This window comes from Chiloscyllium plagiosum, unplaced genomic scaffold (assembly GCF_037043375.1).
Source record: "Chiloscyllium plagiosum isolate Xiang-an unplaced genomic scaffold, Cpla_swu_hap1 HiC_scaffold_39, whole genome shotgun sequence".
NCBI lineage: Eukaryota > Metazoa > Chordata > Chondrichthyes > Orectolobiformes > Hemiscylliidae > Chiloscyllium > Chiloscyllium plagiosum.
The window spans coordinates 32,739,586-32,755,887 of NW_028270177.1; the positions used below are offsets into that span (position 1 = coordinate 32,739,586).

Here is a 16,302-nt window from a genome sequence, read left to right on the forward strand (position 1 = left end):
CTTTCTCCTCTCTCCTTAATGATATGCCCCCTAGTCTTGAACTCCCCCACCCGAGGGAAAAAACCCTTGACATCCACTTTATCTGTGCCCCTCATAATTTTATAAACCTCAATAAGGTCACCCCTCAACCTTTTACACGCCACCGAAAAAGTCCCAGCTTTTCCAAACTATTTTTATTACTCAAACCCTCCATTCAGGGCAACATCCTGGTAAATCTTTTTTGAACTCACTTCAGGTTTTAATAATATCCTTCCCATAACAGGGCAACCAGAACCACACACAGTACTCCCAGAAGTGGCCTCACCAACATCCTGTACAACCTCAATGTGACATCCCAACTCCTACATCAACGAAGAGAATTTACGTTTCTTGAATGTGTTTTCGGAATGAAAGTTTATTTTCAGCACGAATGATTTAGAGTATTTTTCATGTCCTTTTCAATAATATCGTGAGGTCTGTCCACATACTGAGTGAGTGACTGGGAAGGATTCAAAGAGGGGGTAGGGGAATATGAAGGGTATGGGAGGTCTATAAGTGGGTTTGGTTCAGGGTGAGGGAATCAGTGTCTGACATTCACCAGTAAAACTGGGTCAACATCTCCGCAAACAGGAGAGAGTATTCCAGCCAGCCGGTTCACTACCTGCCTGTCTTGGTTGTTTCCTCAATCTCATTCTGTCCAGGATGGCCACTTCTAATCAAGATGTATCTGCCAGGTTGGTAGGTTTCCTAACTTGGTCTTCTTAACTCCTTTACAGAAATAATGCTCCACTTGGTCCAAATGAGAGCTGAGGAACATCTTTAGTTCTGAGGAGATGGTTTAATCAGGCAGTACAGAGAAAAAAATATAGCATTTGATTATTCTTTTAGTTATTGATGTCATAGGATTGTTATGGGGGTGGGGCGAAGGAAACAATCCTGTTACAAAATATTGATTCACTGTATTCTAAAGACTGAACATTTTGGTTGCTCTTTTATTTTTTAAAGAAATTGCTTAAATTTCAAAAGGAGAAAGTTGTCTTTATTTAAATGCAGGCACAATCCAAATTATTTCTTCAAAGACACACATTCTCAGCCAGCTTCATCATCCGTGCAATCCAAAAGCTGATCAAATGGAAACCAAAGGAAGCTGTAACAATGGATCATTGGGCAATTGCAAGGCATAAACTGGACGTGATGTGGACTGCCACCAAAACTTCCAAAGGGCATTCTGTTCATTGTCTGATCAGTTAGATATTTGCAGCCAAGATGTCATTGGTAGCAACATGGGAGCAATAAAGCCCCCGTGTATCTAGTTTGTGGCCAGGATTAATTTTCTGAAATGTAACTAAAGACATCAAAGATAAAAAGGGACCCAAAGATGCCCAATGTTCCCGACAATCAGGCTTGGATATGGGAGCCTGAGTTCACATAATGGCCATATGCCATCTGGACTGGCTCTTTCTAGCCATGTTGTAACAATTTTAAAGTAATCATTTTGCAAGCCAGACATAAATTCCCATAAAAAATATTTAAATTTTAGCCATTATTGGTTTAAATAATGTTGAGCTTCAATCCATCACTGTGCATTTAACTCAAGAACCTTCTTGCATTCCTGAATTGTAGTCCATTTCTGACACTGTTTTATAGCATTGTCTTAAAGCTCTATAAAGCAACATCTAACATCTTCATATGAAAACTTCAGAAGAGGGCCTCAAAACAGTCAATTCTCTTAATCAGCCACCATGGTTATTTTTAACATAAAGCATCAACTGTACTATAGACTATCTTGTCTATTCTTTTGTTTCTGTTCCTCATTTCCATTTGTACGCAACTTATTGGAGTTTCTTGACCTGGTAACAGTCTGGGACTGAGAATACTCACTATCACAATTGATGTGGGGAGGATCTTACATATTCTCCAAGAAGCAGTGAAACAATGTGATTGAGGTTTGATGATCAATTTATTGGTCATAGTTACACCTGGGGTGTTTTAGCTCAGCAGAAAAGGTCTTGCCTGTTACCATGACTGGTTAAACCATTCATTTGCTTACAAGTCCAACTAGTAGCAGTAAGTAGGACCTCTTCAGAGTTGAGTTGATTTGATGATGACAATGGGTAACTGGAATCAATTTTTTAGTCTCGTTATCAGATTCTTAGGCCAGGCAGTTCTGAGGTACCCCAAGGTGCATTGATAATTGGATGGTCAAATTAATTGAACCTTGGAAGAGTAACTACAAAATCAGCTGCAGGTAACACCACAAACTAAATTTCTGCTGCTTAAGGTACTTCTGATGAATTGGACTTGAAATGTTCTGTGCTGGATACATACTTACGCAACTGGTTAAACCCACACACTTGGCACTCACTGTGTTGCAGTATGATAAGCCATTCCTAGTTTGCTGGGACAAGAGGAGTTATGTGAACTTTGTATCAGATATAACTAGACTGTACTTATCACTGCTTTCACAGGAGTGTGATTTAGAGATTGGGATTATCACATGTGTCAGATCTCTAGGTAGATACAAGTTAGCTGGTATTTAACACACTTAAGCAAGGAAAGGTTATTTAACACCAAAGCCCATTTTTCCTCCTGTGGATGAACTATAAGATGTTCCAGTGATGCAGATTGTTTCCATCACCCAGGCATGCTCCTGACCCAAAGCCATCCCCTGCTGGGCCCTGCACAGGCTTAAAAACGTGGCTTGAACATATTCCTGAAGCTTTCATCAGATCAGCTTCCAATCCCTGTCCAATTATAATACCTTTCCCTCAATCTCCAAATTGCCCCATGCAGTCTTGACCAACACATGCACAAACAACAGAAACAGGGAAAACACCACTCTAATGTGGTTAACAAGGACTCTCTGTTTATAGACCGACTACAGTAACAGACCTATTGACCTCAAAATAGGGGGGTTCCAGAAAATCCTAGCTGCATGGTGAGGGCAAGACCTGGTTTCATCTTGTTGCTGTGTCTGAGGAATGTCACAATGCAAAGTAAATCCCCCCACCCTCCCAGCCTAACCTCTTCCGTGACATATCTATGGAGCCAATGCAAAGGGAACTTGAAGCTAATTATTCTCTCAAGTTAAAACCAACAGATAAATAACACCATAATAAATGTTATTATTGGAAATGTAGCACATCCCAGCCAATATTGCCAACACATTTTACATGAATTAAAGACATGCTCTAATATTGATTAATGCATTTATGTGCTTTCAGAAAAAGATAGTTCTCATGAGAAAACTTAAGTGCACGTAATGGGTTTCAAATGTTTACATGGTAAATATTTATTCAATTTGGCATTTAAATTTGCTCTGAAACCAAAGATTCTGGTTGCAGGTTGTAATATTAGCTTTTTTTTTGTAAAATTAGCTAATAATTGATTAACTCTGGTTGATATATGTTCATATTACTACCACCACAAATAAATCTGGGACTGACCCACACAAATAGTTTACAAAAGATAATTTGTTGTGTCTCATGCAGATGTACAAATACTGTGACAGCTGAGTAGTACACAATATGGTCATATGGTCAAGTCAATCAGCAGAGTGTTTTTAAAAAAGCTAGCTTTGTAAACATTGATAACAACTTGAATAAACCTTTACCTTGTCTGACAAACTACTTTAAGAGAATACTTCAGCAACTTGACAGCTAAACCACTCCAGCTGTCTCAGTGTTGACTTCAGTTGAAGACAATATTACCTCACAATTCAAACGAGAATGGTTGGAAGGTTTAGAATGGACAACAAAATTAAAGTTTCAAGTTTAAAAAACTGGGCTGTACATGCCAACTATTCACCTGATGTAATTCTGGGAACGGAGTGTTTAAAAATAACAGCAGCTCTGCACAAATTACAGAAGCTGATGCCAGCCTCAAATGTCAGGCCATGTAGCAATGACTTCATGTTAGATAGAAGCAGAATGGAGGGCAGAAAGGACTGGATTTAAAGTGAAGGTACAGAGTTTGGCTATAGACACTTTTTGACTTTTGGACCAGCAGCTAGGGTGCCATAACATTAACAGACAATCACAACACAGGTCCCCGACAAAACAAGGCAATGCAATTCCTGGTAGCATCTCCGAGAATCTAACCGACATGTCAAACTCTCAACTGATCAGTATCATTGAGAACCTGGCCAAGACAAAGCCTCAATAGGTGAAGAGGAACTGATCCTTACAGGTATATAACAGTATTATTAGAGTAGCTGGCAGTGTTAAATGTTACAAAACAAAGGGCATCAATATGCATCATTTGCCATTCACCAGATATTCTATAACCATTCAGAAAGTAGGGTGCCAATGGGTGATAGCATATAAAAGTCAAAGGCAGGTACTGGAAATAAAAGGGATGTTAATCCCAGTCCAATTCAGTGTCTTCGTGATTGTACAATACTGGGGGTAGAAATGTTCAATGAATTAGGCGTAGTAATTGACCTAAGAACTAGCAGATAATTTGGAAAGATATACAAAGGAAAATACTGCAAATGAAGGGAAGACAAGCTCCAGTGAAAAATATAGTCATCACTTGATTGAGTTTTTTGAAGAAGTAACAAAGAAGATTGATGAGGACAGAGCTGTAGATGTGCTCTATATGGACTTCAGTAAGGCGTTCGACAAGGTTCCCCATGGGAGACTGATTAGCAAGGTTAGATCTCATGGAACACAGGGAGAACTAGCCATTTGGATACAGAACTGGCTCAAAGATAGAAGACGGAGGGTGGTGGTGGAGGATTGTTTTTCAGACTGGAGGCCTGTGACCAGTGGAGTGCCACAAGGATCAGTGCTGGGCCCTCTACTTTTTGTAATTTACATAAATGATTTGGATGCGAGCATAAGAGGTACAATTAGTAAGTTTGCAGATGACACCAAAATTGGAGGTGTAGTGGACAGCAAAGAGGGTTACCTCAGATTACAACAGGATCTGGACCAGATGGGCCAATGGACTGTGAAGTGGCAGATGGAGTTTAATTCAGATAAATGCGAGGTGCTGCATTTTGGGAAAGCAAATCTTAGCAGGACTTATACACTTAATGGTAAGGACCTAGGGAGTGTTGCTGAACAAAGAGACCTTGGAGTGCAGGTTCATAGCTCCTTGAAAGTGGAGTCGCAGGTAGATAGGATAGTGAAGAAGGTGTTTGGTATGCTTTCCTTTATTGGTCAGAGTATTGAGTACAGGAGTTGGGAGGTCATGTTGCAGCTGTACAGGACATTGGTTAGGCCACTGTTGGAATATTGCGTGCAATTCTGGTCTCCTTCCTATCGGAAAGAAGTTGTGAAACTTGAAAGGGTTCAGAAAAGATTTACAAGGATGTTGCGAGGGTTGGAGGATCTGAGCTACAGGGAGAGGCTGAACAGGCTGGGGCTGTTTTCCCTGGAGCGTTGGAGGCTGAGGGGTGACCTTATAGAGGTTTACAAAATTATGAGGGGCATGGATAGGATAAATAAACAAAGGGTTTGGGGACCAGAGCAGACGACAGCTTAAACAGAGTTGAGGGCTAATCTCATGTCAGCACCAGCTGTCACCTAATATGTCCTGGCCTTCCCACATTTTCCCCAGTATTGATGGGGGTTTTTATAACTTCTGTAGAATAAGGAGACAATATGAGACGCGTAGCATATTATTCCACACTGTAGTCCCCTGTAGTGAAGGGACTGGCCAGGTGCGTGGCAAGACTGTGCTACATGGACAGCCTGGGTGTATGAACATCTCAGCGTGTCCGGATAGATAATACTCCACTCTCAGCATATGTAGGTGTTAAACACTGGGAAATTGAAAGCAGCATCTGACTCCAGATGGACAGCATGGGAAGCTGTGTCACTACTGACAAACAAGGCAGTGCATATCATAAGTGATACTAAAGGTAATCCAGCAGGTGGAACAACATCCAAAGGGGAACCACAACGGTGGGAGACAAGATTAGACCATCAAGTAGAGAGAGGAATCTCAGATGAACCACTTGAGGATCCAGATTTGACCCTCTTATGCATTGGATCTAGAAGATTTATAAATAAGCATTTTCGGACAGTGGGGTGGGTATGATAACAACTTTAATAAATCTTTCCCTTATCTGACAAACTACTTCAAGAGAATACTTCAGCAACTTGACAGCTAAACCACTTCAGTTCCTTCATTTGAAGACAATATCACCTCACGATTCAAACAAGGATGACTGGAGAGTTTAGAATGGGTAGTGAAAGTTACAAAGCAAGTAAAGAAACTGGGCTCTACAGTCCAACAATTACCTGGAATAATTCAAGGAACAGAGTGCTTGCAAATAATAGTGGCTCTGCACAAATTATAGATGAAGCTGGTGCCAGCCTTGAATGTCGGGTCATGCAGAAACGAGGGCAGAAAGGACTGGATTTGAAGATTGCACCAAAACTAGTGGAATTATCTCCAATTAAAATAAGCTTTTCTCACATATAAATGAACCCACTGAGATAGTTCACCCATTTATATTAACTAAATGTTTGCTCAAATGATGTTTAATCCCTTTGTGTTGCTAGAAGATTTACAAAATAATTTCACGACATGCTCTGAAAAATTGAAGCTTTGATTCTAAGCAAAAACAAAGATTATTCAAAACAGAGCATCTCCAAACTTGACGATACCTAATAACAAGGTATATGTCATGATTATTTTAATAAGCCGACTATTGTATCTGTTTCCGAAGTAGCCAAATGTTGCAGATTAAGAAGGCTGCAAGGAGTTCAGGCATTACAATTAACTAGTTACACAGCTTAAGTATCTATGATCTACATTAAACTGCAGATTGATGGCATGAGTGCCTTATATTCAGGAGTTTGCACATTCCCCGTGTCACGTAAGTTTGGGCAGCTTCAGTCACTGTGGGTCACAATCCCAAAACTGGTTGGTATAGAGAATCTGAAAGCAGAGGTCTAAAAGCATAGCTGGTGACAGCATCCATGAGGATGGGTGGATGCCACATGGCAGTTGTAATGAGGTTTCAACCATGAGCTGGAGCTTAGCTATGTTATGGAACAGTTTGAACTCTACTCCTGAAGCAAACAGCTCAATCCAAGCTGTTCCGTGCTGTAGAAATTCTGCTACCTTAAATACAAAGTTATGAGAAAAATACCTGATGGCACTAGTATGGGCACATGAAGAACTGGGAAGGAAAAAAATCTCATTCAAGCCAAGCAGAAAAAAGCCCAGTCACTGACTACTATTAATCTTATTTATGTAGACCAGTGTCCAGTTTTGAGCAGGAAGACCTGTGCAAATTTCATTACAATCTTATCCCAACCATGTTCGGCAAAGTAAAATATGATCTAACTATTGGCCCCAGATGTAGGAAAGGAGATTTCACAGGACACGTTTGACAAGCATCGCAGTTCACCATAACTGGAACAAGGTCACCCAGTTATTAAAATTAAAAGGAGCAATTTACGAAACAAAGAAACATAACCTTCCCTCAAATATAATGCATTTAAATTTGGTTTGCAAGATATTTTAAACTCCAGTAAGTGGCAGCTGAGGAACACTGTCAAATTTACCATAGGTCATAACAGGCAAGAACAAGTCAGTTAGTTAGGGCTATTTCACACAGGAGGATAGTTGTGTGTAAAGGGAACCGAAGCAACTCATACAGATAGGGAAAAGATACCTGTAAATGTAAATACTCAAACACTGTATAGGAGACTTGTCCAAACAGCAAGCTAAACTTGTAAAGGAAGTTCTGTCTCTAACCATAATAAATACCACACCAACAAATTTGGGACACATGTTTGGCCATACACAATATATTTCTATAGGCAAAAGTGAGGACTGCAGATGCTGGAGATTAGAGTCAAGAGTGTGGTGCCGGCAAAGCACAACAGGTCGGGCAGCATCCAAGGAGCAGGAGAATCGACGTTTTGGGCAAAAGCCCTTTGTCAGGGGTGAGGTTCACTCCTGATGAAGGTCTTTTGGCTGAAATGTTGATTTTCCTGCTCCTCGGATGCTGCCTGATCTGCTGTGCTTTTCCAGCACCACACTGTCGACTATATTCTGATACTCGACAAACATAGAATGACTCTACACTTCTTGTTTACTGTAACAAAATATAAACTTAAAATATAAATTGCCATTTACAGAGGAAAGGATTCAAAAGTATTTACTGGGAACTCTGGATTTTAAAATGAATAATAAGCACAGTACATGTCTCTCCATTTCAAGACTTGCACTCCCCACTGAAACTACTGGCATTTGACTCTGTGTCTAAATAGTTTCTTACAGGTCGTTATGAATATTCTTCAGATTATAAATAGTAGAGTTTACACATTGCGGTGAGACTGACAAAGAAATGGAACTGATTCCAAATTATTTGCATCTTTTTAATACTCTCTATATTCACTTAAGACATCATTAGTCTCCTGTTCTGCGCATCAGAACTTTAATGCAGCTATTTAAATTTTACTAGGGCAATAATTGACATTTTTAGTTGCAGCTGATTGGAGAAACTACACTAAGTATTTCATTCTTTCATAAGACTTGCAGTCTGTTTAAAATAAGTGTGATCCTGGTTCGAACTGGAATCTATGGCCCACTTCAGTCAACAGCTTGTGTGTTAGCCTTTGATATTCAGCCATTCATCAGTTAACATTTTTTGGCATATTGATAATTCAGAAAGGGGAAAGAAATCAAATGCATCTTAGGAAACATTTGATTTGTGAACCCTTTTATTTTAACCTATACTGTTAAAGATGCATTTTATGGATTTGCATTAAAAAAAACCTCATTTCAGCTTCATCCCTGGCATTAATGCCTTGAATAAGTTACCTATCTATGCAAAATTGATTCCAAGTTGGACTAAGTTGTTTATGCCACTTGAATTGCAGATTGATCTTGGGATAAATGTACTGTGGACATCAATACTTGGGACATTCTAATTCAATCTGTCTTAATGTAGCTTATGCACAGCAATATTCAATTGTTCCAGTATCACAATTTCGAACTCGCTAACTGCCTTACAAAATACAAGTACAGAAAACTACAGAACTGCACCACCCCAAGTATTAAAAGCGACTAAGCCACAGCAACTCTCACCATCAGAAAATTCCCGGCAACAAAGTGGACAATAACATACACCCACAGGGCTTCTTCCATCCAAACTTTCAGAAACAACAGGAATAACACATTTTGGCATAGCGAAGATCCATTCATTTAAGCAGGCCATAAAACAATGCATATTAAACTGAATTAGAACTGCAGGTACAACAGACGCATCTGTTTTGACTGAACAGATGGCAATTCATAGTTTGTGTATAAAGAGGTTTAACTCCTGGATCCCAGTTTGGGAATTTTTTATGTTAAAAAAAGAGGTGGGTGGGGGGAACAATAAAAAGCTTTTCAACTCAACTAAAACTTCACCTGCCAACCAGGAATGTGTCACTCTATTCAACTTTAGGAATTGAGGAGTGTAATGGCAGTTAAGTGTGGATGGTTAATCTGATAATTTAATTGGTAAATGCTGGTTTAGAGGGTGTGATTCTTAGACCAAGAGAGTAAAAGGAAATGAAACACACTGAGAATAAAGTGATTACCTCAGGTAACGAAAAACTGAGATAGTTGCACAGGATCAAAGCCCTTTGTAAATTCACTGCAGAATCAATGTACCTAACAGCAAGTTGTCACCTGCACACTGCAGACAGCTTGCCTCTGCCACTATGGGGTTTGAAAGCTAACACCCAGGAACAGGCAATCACACTGTGGCAATGTTGTGGTCACAAAGCTAAGTACGAAATGAGAAAAACATGTTACTACACTGCACATCAGAAAGTTTAGCTGAGAGCTATGTGCTGATTAATATCAGACCCCCCCCCCCCCCCCACCTCTTCCCAGCCTCTTGATGATCTTGTCACATCTGGCTGACAAATCCTTACAAGCTCATCCAAAACGCGCTGTGCTGCAGGACAGGCTGAAGGAGTTGGAGGCAGCGAGCACACTCGAGATTATGGAACTAATGAAGCTGACTGCTTCAGCAATCTGAGAGAAAGAAACACACATACAGACACAGACACAAAGAAAACACATCCTGCCCCAAGGATTGTCGACATAATTTACAAACAATAAAGTCAGGACGTGCAGCTAATTAGCTTCACTGGAAACGCAGATCGTTTCCAGCTCAGAGACAAGGCAGCAATTCTCGATGACACTGCCCACCCCTTAGATTTGTTTCGTCCCTCGGAATTCACTCCGTCCGGCACATTTCCCGGCACTGAATGACCTGATGTCCAGATACCTTCCACACTGACGCGAATTTACATGAAGTTCTTTGAAAAGATCAAATCGAAACTTTCAGTGCCTCCCCCGATGCTGCTGCAGGCAGTTAGTTAAAAACCAAAGAAACAAAATAAATAAAGCCCTCACCTCAGACATTGTCAGCACTGACCGGTCCGCACCGTTACCCTGCACTTTGCCATTCCTCGCCCGTCCAGAAAGATTCGCATCAGGTCCTGTCTGCAACAGCCAGCGTGTCTGAATCCCAGTTTTTTTTGGGTTGTGGTTCCAACACTGGCTGCACAGGAGATCCTCCCACTCGGTGTTCCTCGGGAGTTTTTTTTTTCGTTGTGTGTTTGAAGGGAAGGGGAGTGGGTGGGAGAGGGGAGGGAGACTATAATTCGCTGTCTACCTCAGTGGCCCAGGCTGGTGTGTTCTGACCCTGCTCCCGGAGTCACAGGGCAGTCCCTCTGCTCTCTCGGGCCCTGACACTTACCTTTCGCACAGATTTGATCAAACGGAATTACAAGAGGGCTGCCTCGGCATCCCAATGAAATGCAGTCAGAACGGATTGTACCTCAGCCCTGTCGACTGGAATGACACATCAATGCAACTACTTATAAAAAAAAAACCCACTGAAACAGATACCATTGATTCATTGCTGCATTATTCCAGACTGCCTAAGAACTTTTTTTAAAAAAATGATACATTTTATTAGGTGAACTTTTTAGAAAGTAAAACATAGAGATAAGTTAAATATTTGGACTATTTCATTCTAGGAATGCAGGGGGATAAAACAGACTGATGAAATGAAAAAAAAAGTCATTTATCATGCACAGTCTGTGCCAGGCATAGGGAGATGTGCCAGGGGTAATGATGGATTAGTGAGTCTTGCCTGTGCTGTACGGACAGAGTAAAAGATTTACAGGCCATATGTAGCACAGGTGAAGGTTTTAACGACCATTAACGTCAGGATGAATGCATAGGCATGCAACGATAGTGCCGCACAGAAAGTCTGTTTAGCACTGACCTCAGCAACGTCAGCTTATCTGACTTACTCGTCAGTGTCAGGATCTGACATTTCTCTGTAAATACAAACAGGTCTGAGACGAATAGATCGAACAGCAAACTAGTCACTGACTCTTGGGGTGTGTTAGCGTGTCCCTGCTTTCAGAAGATCGTGTGTATACAGCGGAGAGAGCACACACATGCTCTATGTGTTTGGTTTGGATTCTGTCGCCCTGAATAGAACTAATCTCTTAGAAGGAACGGGTGAAGCGGCAGTGGGATGGAAGCTGCGTTTTCTCAACCTCCGTTTGAAGTTGGATAACGGTAGCTGAGTTTACCTCCTGCACATAAAGTCAACCCCCTTCCAAGCTCCCTAGCCGACACCTCACTCAAGTTGGTTCTGGGTGAGTGAATGGCCGCCTCTCAAAGCAACTTTCTTTTTAATTAAACTGGATCACCAAACACATCTTTTTACAATCTGAGACTGTCCAAAAATGATTCAAAGCCAATGAAAGTACTCTTAAAGTGTAGTCACTGTTAATGTGGGAAATATGGCAACCAATTTGCACATAGCAAACTCTCAGGGGCATAAAATGAACATGCACATAACATGGGGTGGCATGGTGGCTCAGTGGTTAGCACTACTGCCTCACAGCGCCAGGGACCTGGGTACAATATCAGCCTCAGGTAACTGCGCGGAGTTTGCACATTCTCCCTATGTCTGTGTTGGTCTCCTCCCATGACCAATGCTGTGCAGGTTAGGTGGATTGTTCATGCTAAATTGCCCACAGTGTCCAGTGATGCGTAGGTCAGATGGATTAGCCATTAGCTAATGGTCGGGGAGTGGGTCTGGGTGGGATGCTTTTTGGAGGGTTAGTGTATATTCAAGTGGCCAAATGGCCTGCTCCTCCACTGGAGGTTTTCTGATTCTGTATAAGTGACAATCATTAGGTCATCATTTAGCAATTCCGGTTGATGCATAAAGACAACAGAGAGCATGCCCATTTCTTTTCTTGCTCCCTGCTCCACAGGACTTTTTTTACGTTCACTTGATAGAACAGGTTAAGTATTGAAAAGCAGCGCTTCAACAATGCAACACTCCCTTGGTACTGTAATGGAGGCTGGATTATGTACTGGATCACTGGATGGAGCTACATCCCTCTTGACTCAGCCACGAGTGTGACTCACTGAATCAAGGCTAACACATACATTCATGTGCATTGATATGAACTGCATGTTTGCCACACTTCAAATGTCTCATACACAAACACACAAAAAAATTGTTTGTTTTTCTAATCTTGAAAACTGATCTCGTCTCAAAGTCAGAATTCATGACATTAAAAGCAGCTGCAATTCTACCAACATAAATTTGGAATTAAAAGCTAGTTAAATGGTAACCATGAAATTATCATTGATTGTTGTAAAACTCATCTATTTCACTAATGTCCTTTATATAAGGAAATCTGCCAATCATATCTGACTTGACCCGTCCTACATGTGACTCCAGACCCACAGTAATACGACGGACTCTCAACTGTCCTCTGAAATGGCAGAGTAAATCATTCAGCTGGATCAAGCCCTTATGAAGTCTAAAAAGATTGAAACTAAATGGACCACACAGCACCAAAACTGGAAAATACTACAACACTTATCCTGTGTGGACTGCAGTTGTTCAGAATGGCAAACCACCTTCTCGTGGGCAAATTAGAATAAGCCATACATGCTGCCCTGGGTAGTGATTGCCCCATCCCATGAATCAATACTTTAAAAAAAACTCATTAGCAAACAAGCTCAAAATTGTTGCTGGATGCACATATTCAGACTGAACCATATACCACAAAGAGTGACATACCTCCTAGACACATGCCAGATTGAATACAGCTGCACCTTAGCAGCCAAGCATCACAGGTTACTCATTGGCAATGTGAAAGAAAATTAACAAGCAAATTAAATTGGAGTCATGTCATATAGACTCGAAAGATTAATTGTCTAGGGCCTGTTAGCCAATCTCAACTCACACTGTGGCAACAAAGATTTGCGTTCATGTCATATTTTTCATAACCTCAAGACATCTGAAATCACCTTACAGCTAATGACATACTTTTGAAATGCAGTCACTTTTGAATTGTGAGATGCATCGCAGTCAGTTTGCGCACAGGAAGTTCTCATAAACAAGAATGTGATGACTCGATAATCTTTTTTAAAAATTGATAAGCATTAGCCAGGACCCCTGTGAGATGTCTGTTGGTGTTTTGCAAAATAGTGCCTTGGAAGTTTTATGACCCCCCTTGGGGGCCAGTCAGGGGCACATCTCATCTGGTATTGTAGCACTTCCTCAATAACGCACTTGAGGGTCAACTCAGATGAGATGCTCAAGTCTCAAATGACTCAGACAGCATGACCACCTGAGCTGACACCTTACAGTTGACGCCATTGTCTTAAAGAGGTCCTGATGATCTATCCAGGTTAATTCCTTCTCCTGACTGCTGTCTGTTGAAGCCTGGTGCAAAAACATGGGGTGACCGGTGAGTATATAAATAGACCTGACTGCAATTGACATGCTGGTCTCATTTTCAGGGCTCATTGAGAACAAAGAATAGTACAGGCCCTTCAGCCCTTGATGTTGTGCTGACCTTTTATCCTACTCTAAGATCAAACTATCTTTCATGTGCCTATCCAAGAGCTGCTTACATTTCCTTCCAGTAAATGACTTTACTACTACTGATGGCAGTGCATTCCACGCACCCACCATTCTCTGTGTAAAGAACCTCCCTCTGACATCTCCCCTAAACCTTCCTCCAATCACCTTAAAATTATGCCCCCTCATGATAGCCATTTGCACCCTGGGAAAAAGTATCTGACTATCCATTCTATCCATGCCTCACACCATCTTGTACACCTCTATCACTTGGCCACTTGGTGCGAGTTACTGTCGTAGGAACGGAGAAACATAGAAGATCAGAGCAGGAGTAGGCCATTCAGCCATTTGAGCCTGCTACCCCATTCAATATGATCATGGCTGATCAGCCAACTCAGTACCTTGGTCCCCTTCCCACTTTCTCCCCACACCCAAAGACCCCTTCAGCCCTAAGAATCGTACCTAACTCCATCTTGAAAACATTCAATGGTTTGACCTTAGCCACTATCTGGGACAGAGAACTCCACAGGCTTACCACTCTCCATCTCAGTCCTGAATGGCCTACACTGTATGCCTGGCATGTGATCCCTGGTTCTGGACTCTCTAGTCATCGCCAACAACCCTCCCGCATTTACCCTGTCTAGTCTTGTTCGAAGTTTGTAGGTTTTTATCAGATTGCCTCCATTCTTCCTTGGGTTAACAGTTTCAGTATTAGCTACAAACTCCTGTCAGTGCAGTGTGACGGGGTCTACTAACTGCCTAGAACTCAAAATCAGATTGGTAGCTGCAGGCGAAGTGCTTCCCAATGCCTTGCATTTATGAGAAAACCCGTTCTTCAGCACAGTTCCACAGGTTGCAGACCTGCCGAGAGCTTCAGTGCATTTCAAAACACTAAACAAACCCAATAGAAAGACCTTCACTATTTTTAGGAACCAAAAAAACTTCACAAAAAGCTCAACTCTGAGTTAATGCGGGTGTAAGCTTGGTGTGGGAAGTAAAGGGTTAACAGAGTTCGTAGTGCTAAATAAAAGCAAAATATCACTGATGCTGGTAATCTGAAATAAAATCAGAAAATTCTGGAAAAAACTCAGCAGGTCTGACATATGACTCTTCAGAACCATGATTTTCCTCATTCATGGTGTTCAAGTTATATTTATCTCTGGTTACTGGAGTTTAGAGCAATTAAGTTGCTCTTCTCTCTCTTTATTGTATACCGGAAAAAGAAGTGATTATAGAAGGGTTGCAAAATATAATTATAGGAAGAGGTACAAAACGTGATCAAATGGGGAGACACTGCCTGCTGAAACTGTTGTATCACCTGGAAATGCAATCACCTTTGAATTGTGGGACACTTGGAACTAAAGTTTGCAAAATATTTCTCTTCATTGAAGAGTCTTCCCCGCAGATACTTGAGTAAACTTTGATATTCTATATATCTTTACCTCCCAGGTGAAGCTTGAAATCCCCAAACAATGCTCAAAGAAAGAACTATTTTGATAACACTTAGCGTCACAGAATTCAACTGAATTTAATCATAGGTCAAAAGCCGGCCTAAGACATTCAATTGCCATTCACCCTCCATCCTATCCTTTCAACATCTACTTGTAATGCAACAGTCAAATGCACATGGCAAAATACAGAGCGATCATATTTTGGTTGAAAGAGAGTTAAAATACAGTGAGGTTCGACAGTCTGCTTCTCTGCACTGCACCTACAGGTTGAAGGAAATCCCAGCTGTGATAAAGTCAATATAGTGAACTGCATGCTGAGCAAGACAATTATCAGTGGATGGGAATCTGTTGGAACACAGACCGAGATATCACATGGTAACTGTAACTAGCAGAATTTGTTGGGTTTTGGTGGTCACTCGATCCAGGCCATGAGGAGTATTGACTGAAATGCTTTTGCTGTGTTTTTAAAGGCGAGGAGTTGAACATGAGCTGAACGTGCTGATTCAATGAAGTGCATCTGAGATACAGCAGCTAGTTCATTTGGTCATGAAGTTGTCTGCAATGGAAAAAAAATAATCAATGCCTTTCATTTTGACAGCTCCTCAAGGGGCAACTGGTACAGTCAAGGGTAATGAGTACAACAGAATAGGCCATAAAAAGGAAAACTCCAAGGTGCACCAGGTTGAAGCTTAATAATTCTCATCACGTAATGTTTTTTGGTTTGTGAGGTTCTGCGCTGTGCTATATTCTCGAAGAAGAGCAAGTACCCACCACACGAGGGGACAGCTAGCTCACCTGATGTGGTCCAATTCAGGAAATCATAAACTAAGCTCCAATAATAAACTCGCTCTGTTGTAATAATAAGCCCCTAACACAAGACAAAAGGATTTCACCGGAGCTTATGTTATGGAACAGCAAAAAAACAAGTCAGTTCAGAAAGCTGGTGCAGTGTTTGTTATTTCTTGTCAAATATGTCAGAAATCATGGGGCCAACTT

The 16,302-nt window shown here is 41.2% G+C and overlaps 1 protein-coding gene across 1 annotated transcript in view; it reads right to left on the bottom strand.

Annotated features, from left to right (window-relative positions):
* LOC122541072 (basonuclin zinc finger protein 1) overlaps positions 1-10,592 on the bottom strand; it is a 127,054-nt gene extending 116,462 nt beyond the window's left edge. The window contains exon 1 of the mRNA XM_043677583.2: positions 10,360-10,592. Within this exon, the coding sequence (XP_043533518.2) occupies positions 10,360-10,368 (9 nt within the window). The 5' untranslated portion in view covers positions 10,369-10,592. The remainder of the gene's footprint in view (positions 1-10,359) is intronic.
* Positions 10,593-16,302: the final 5,710 nt, after the last annotated feature.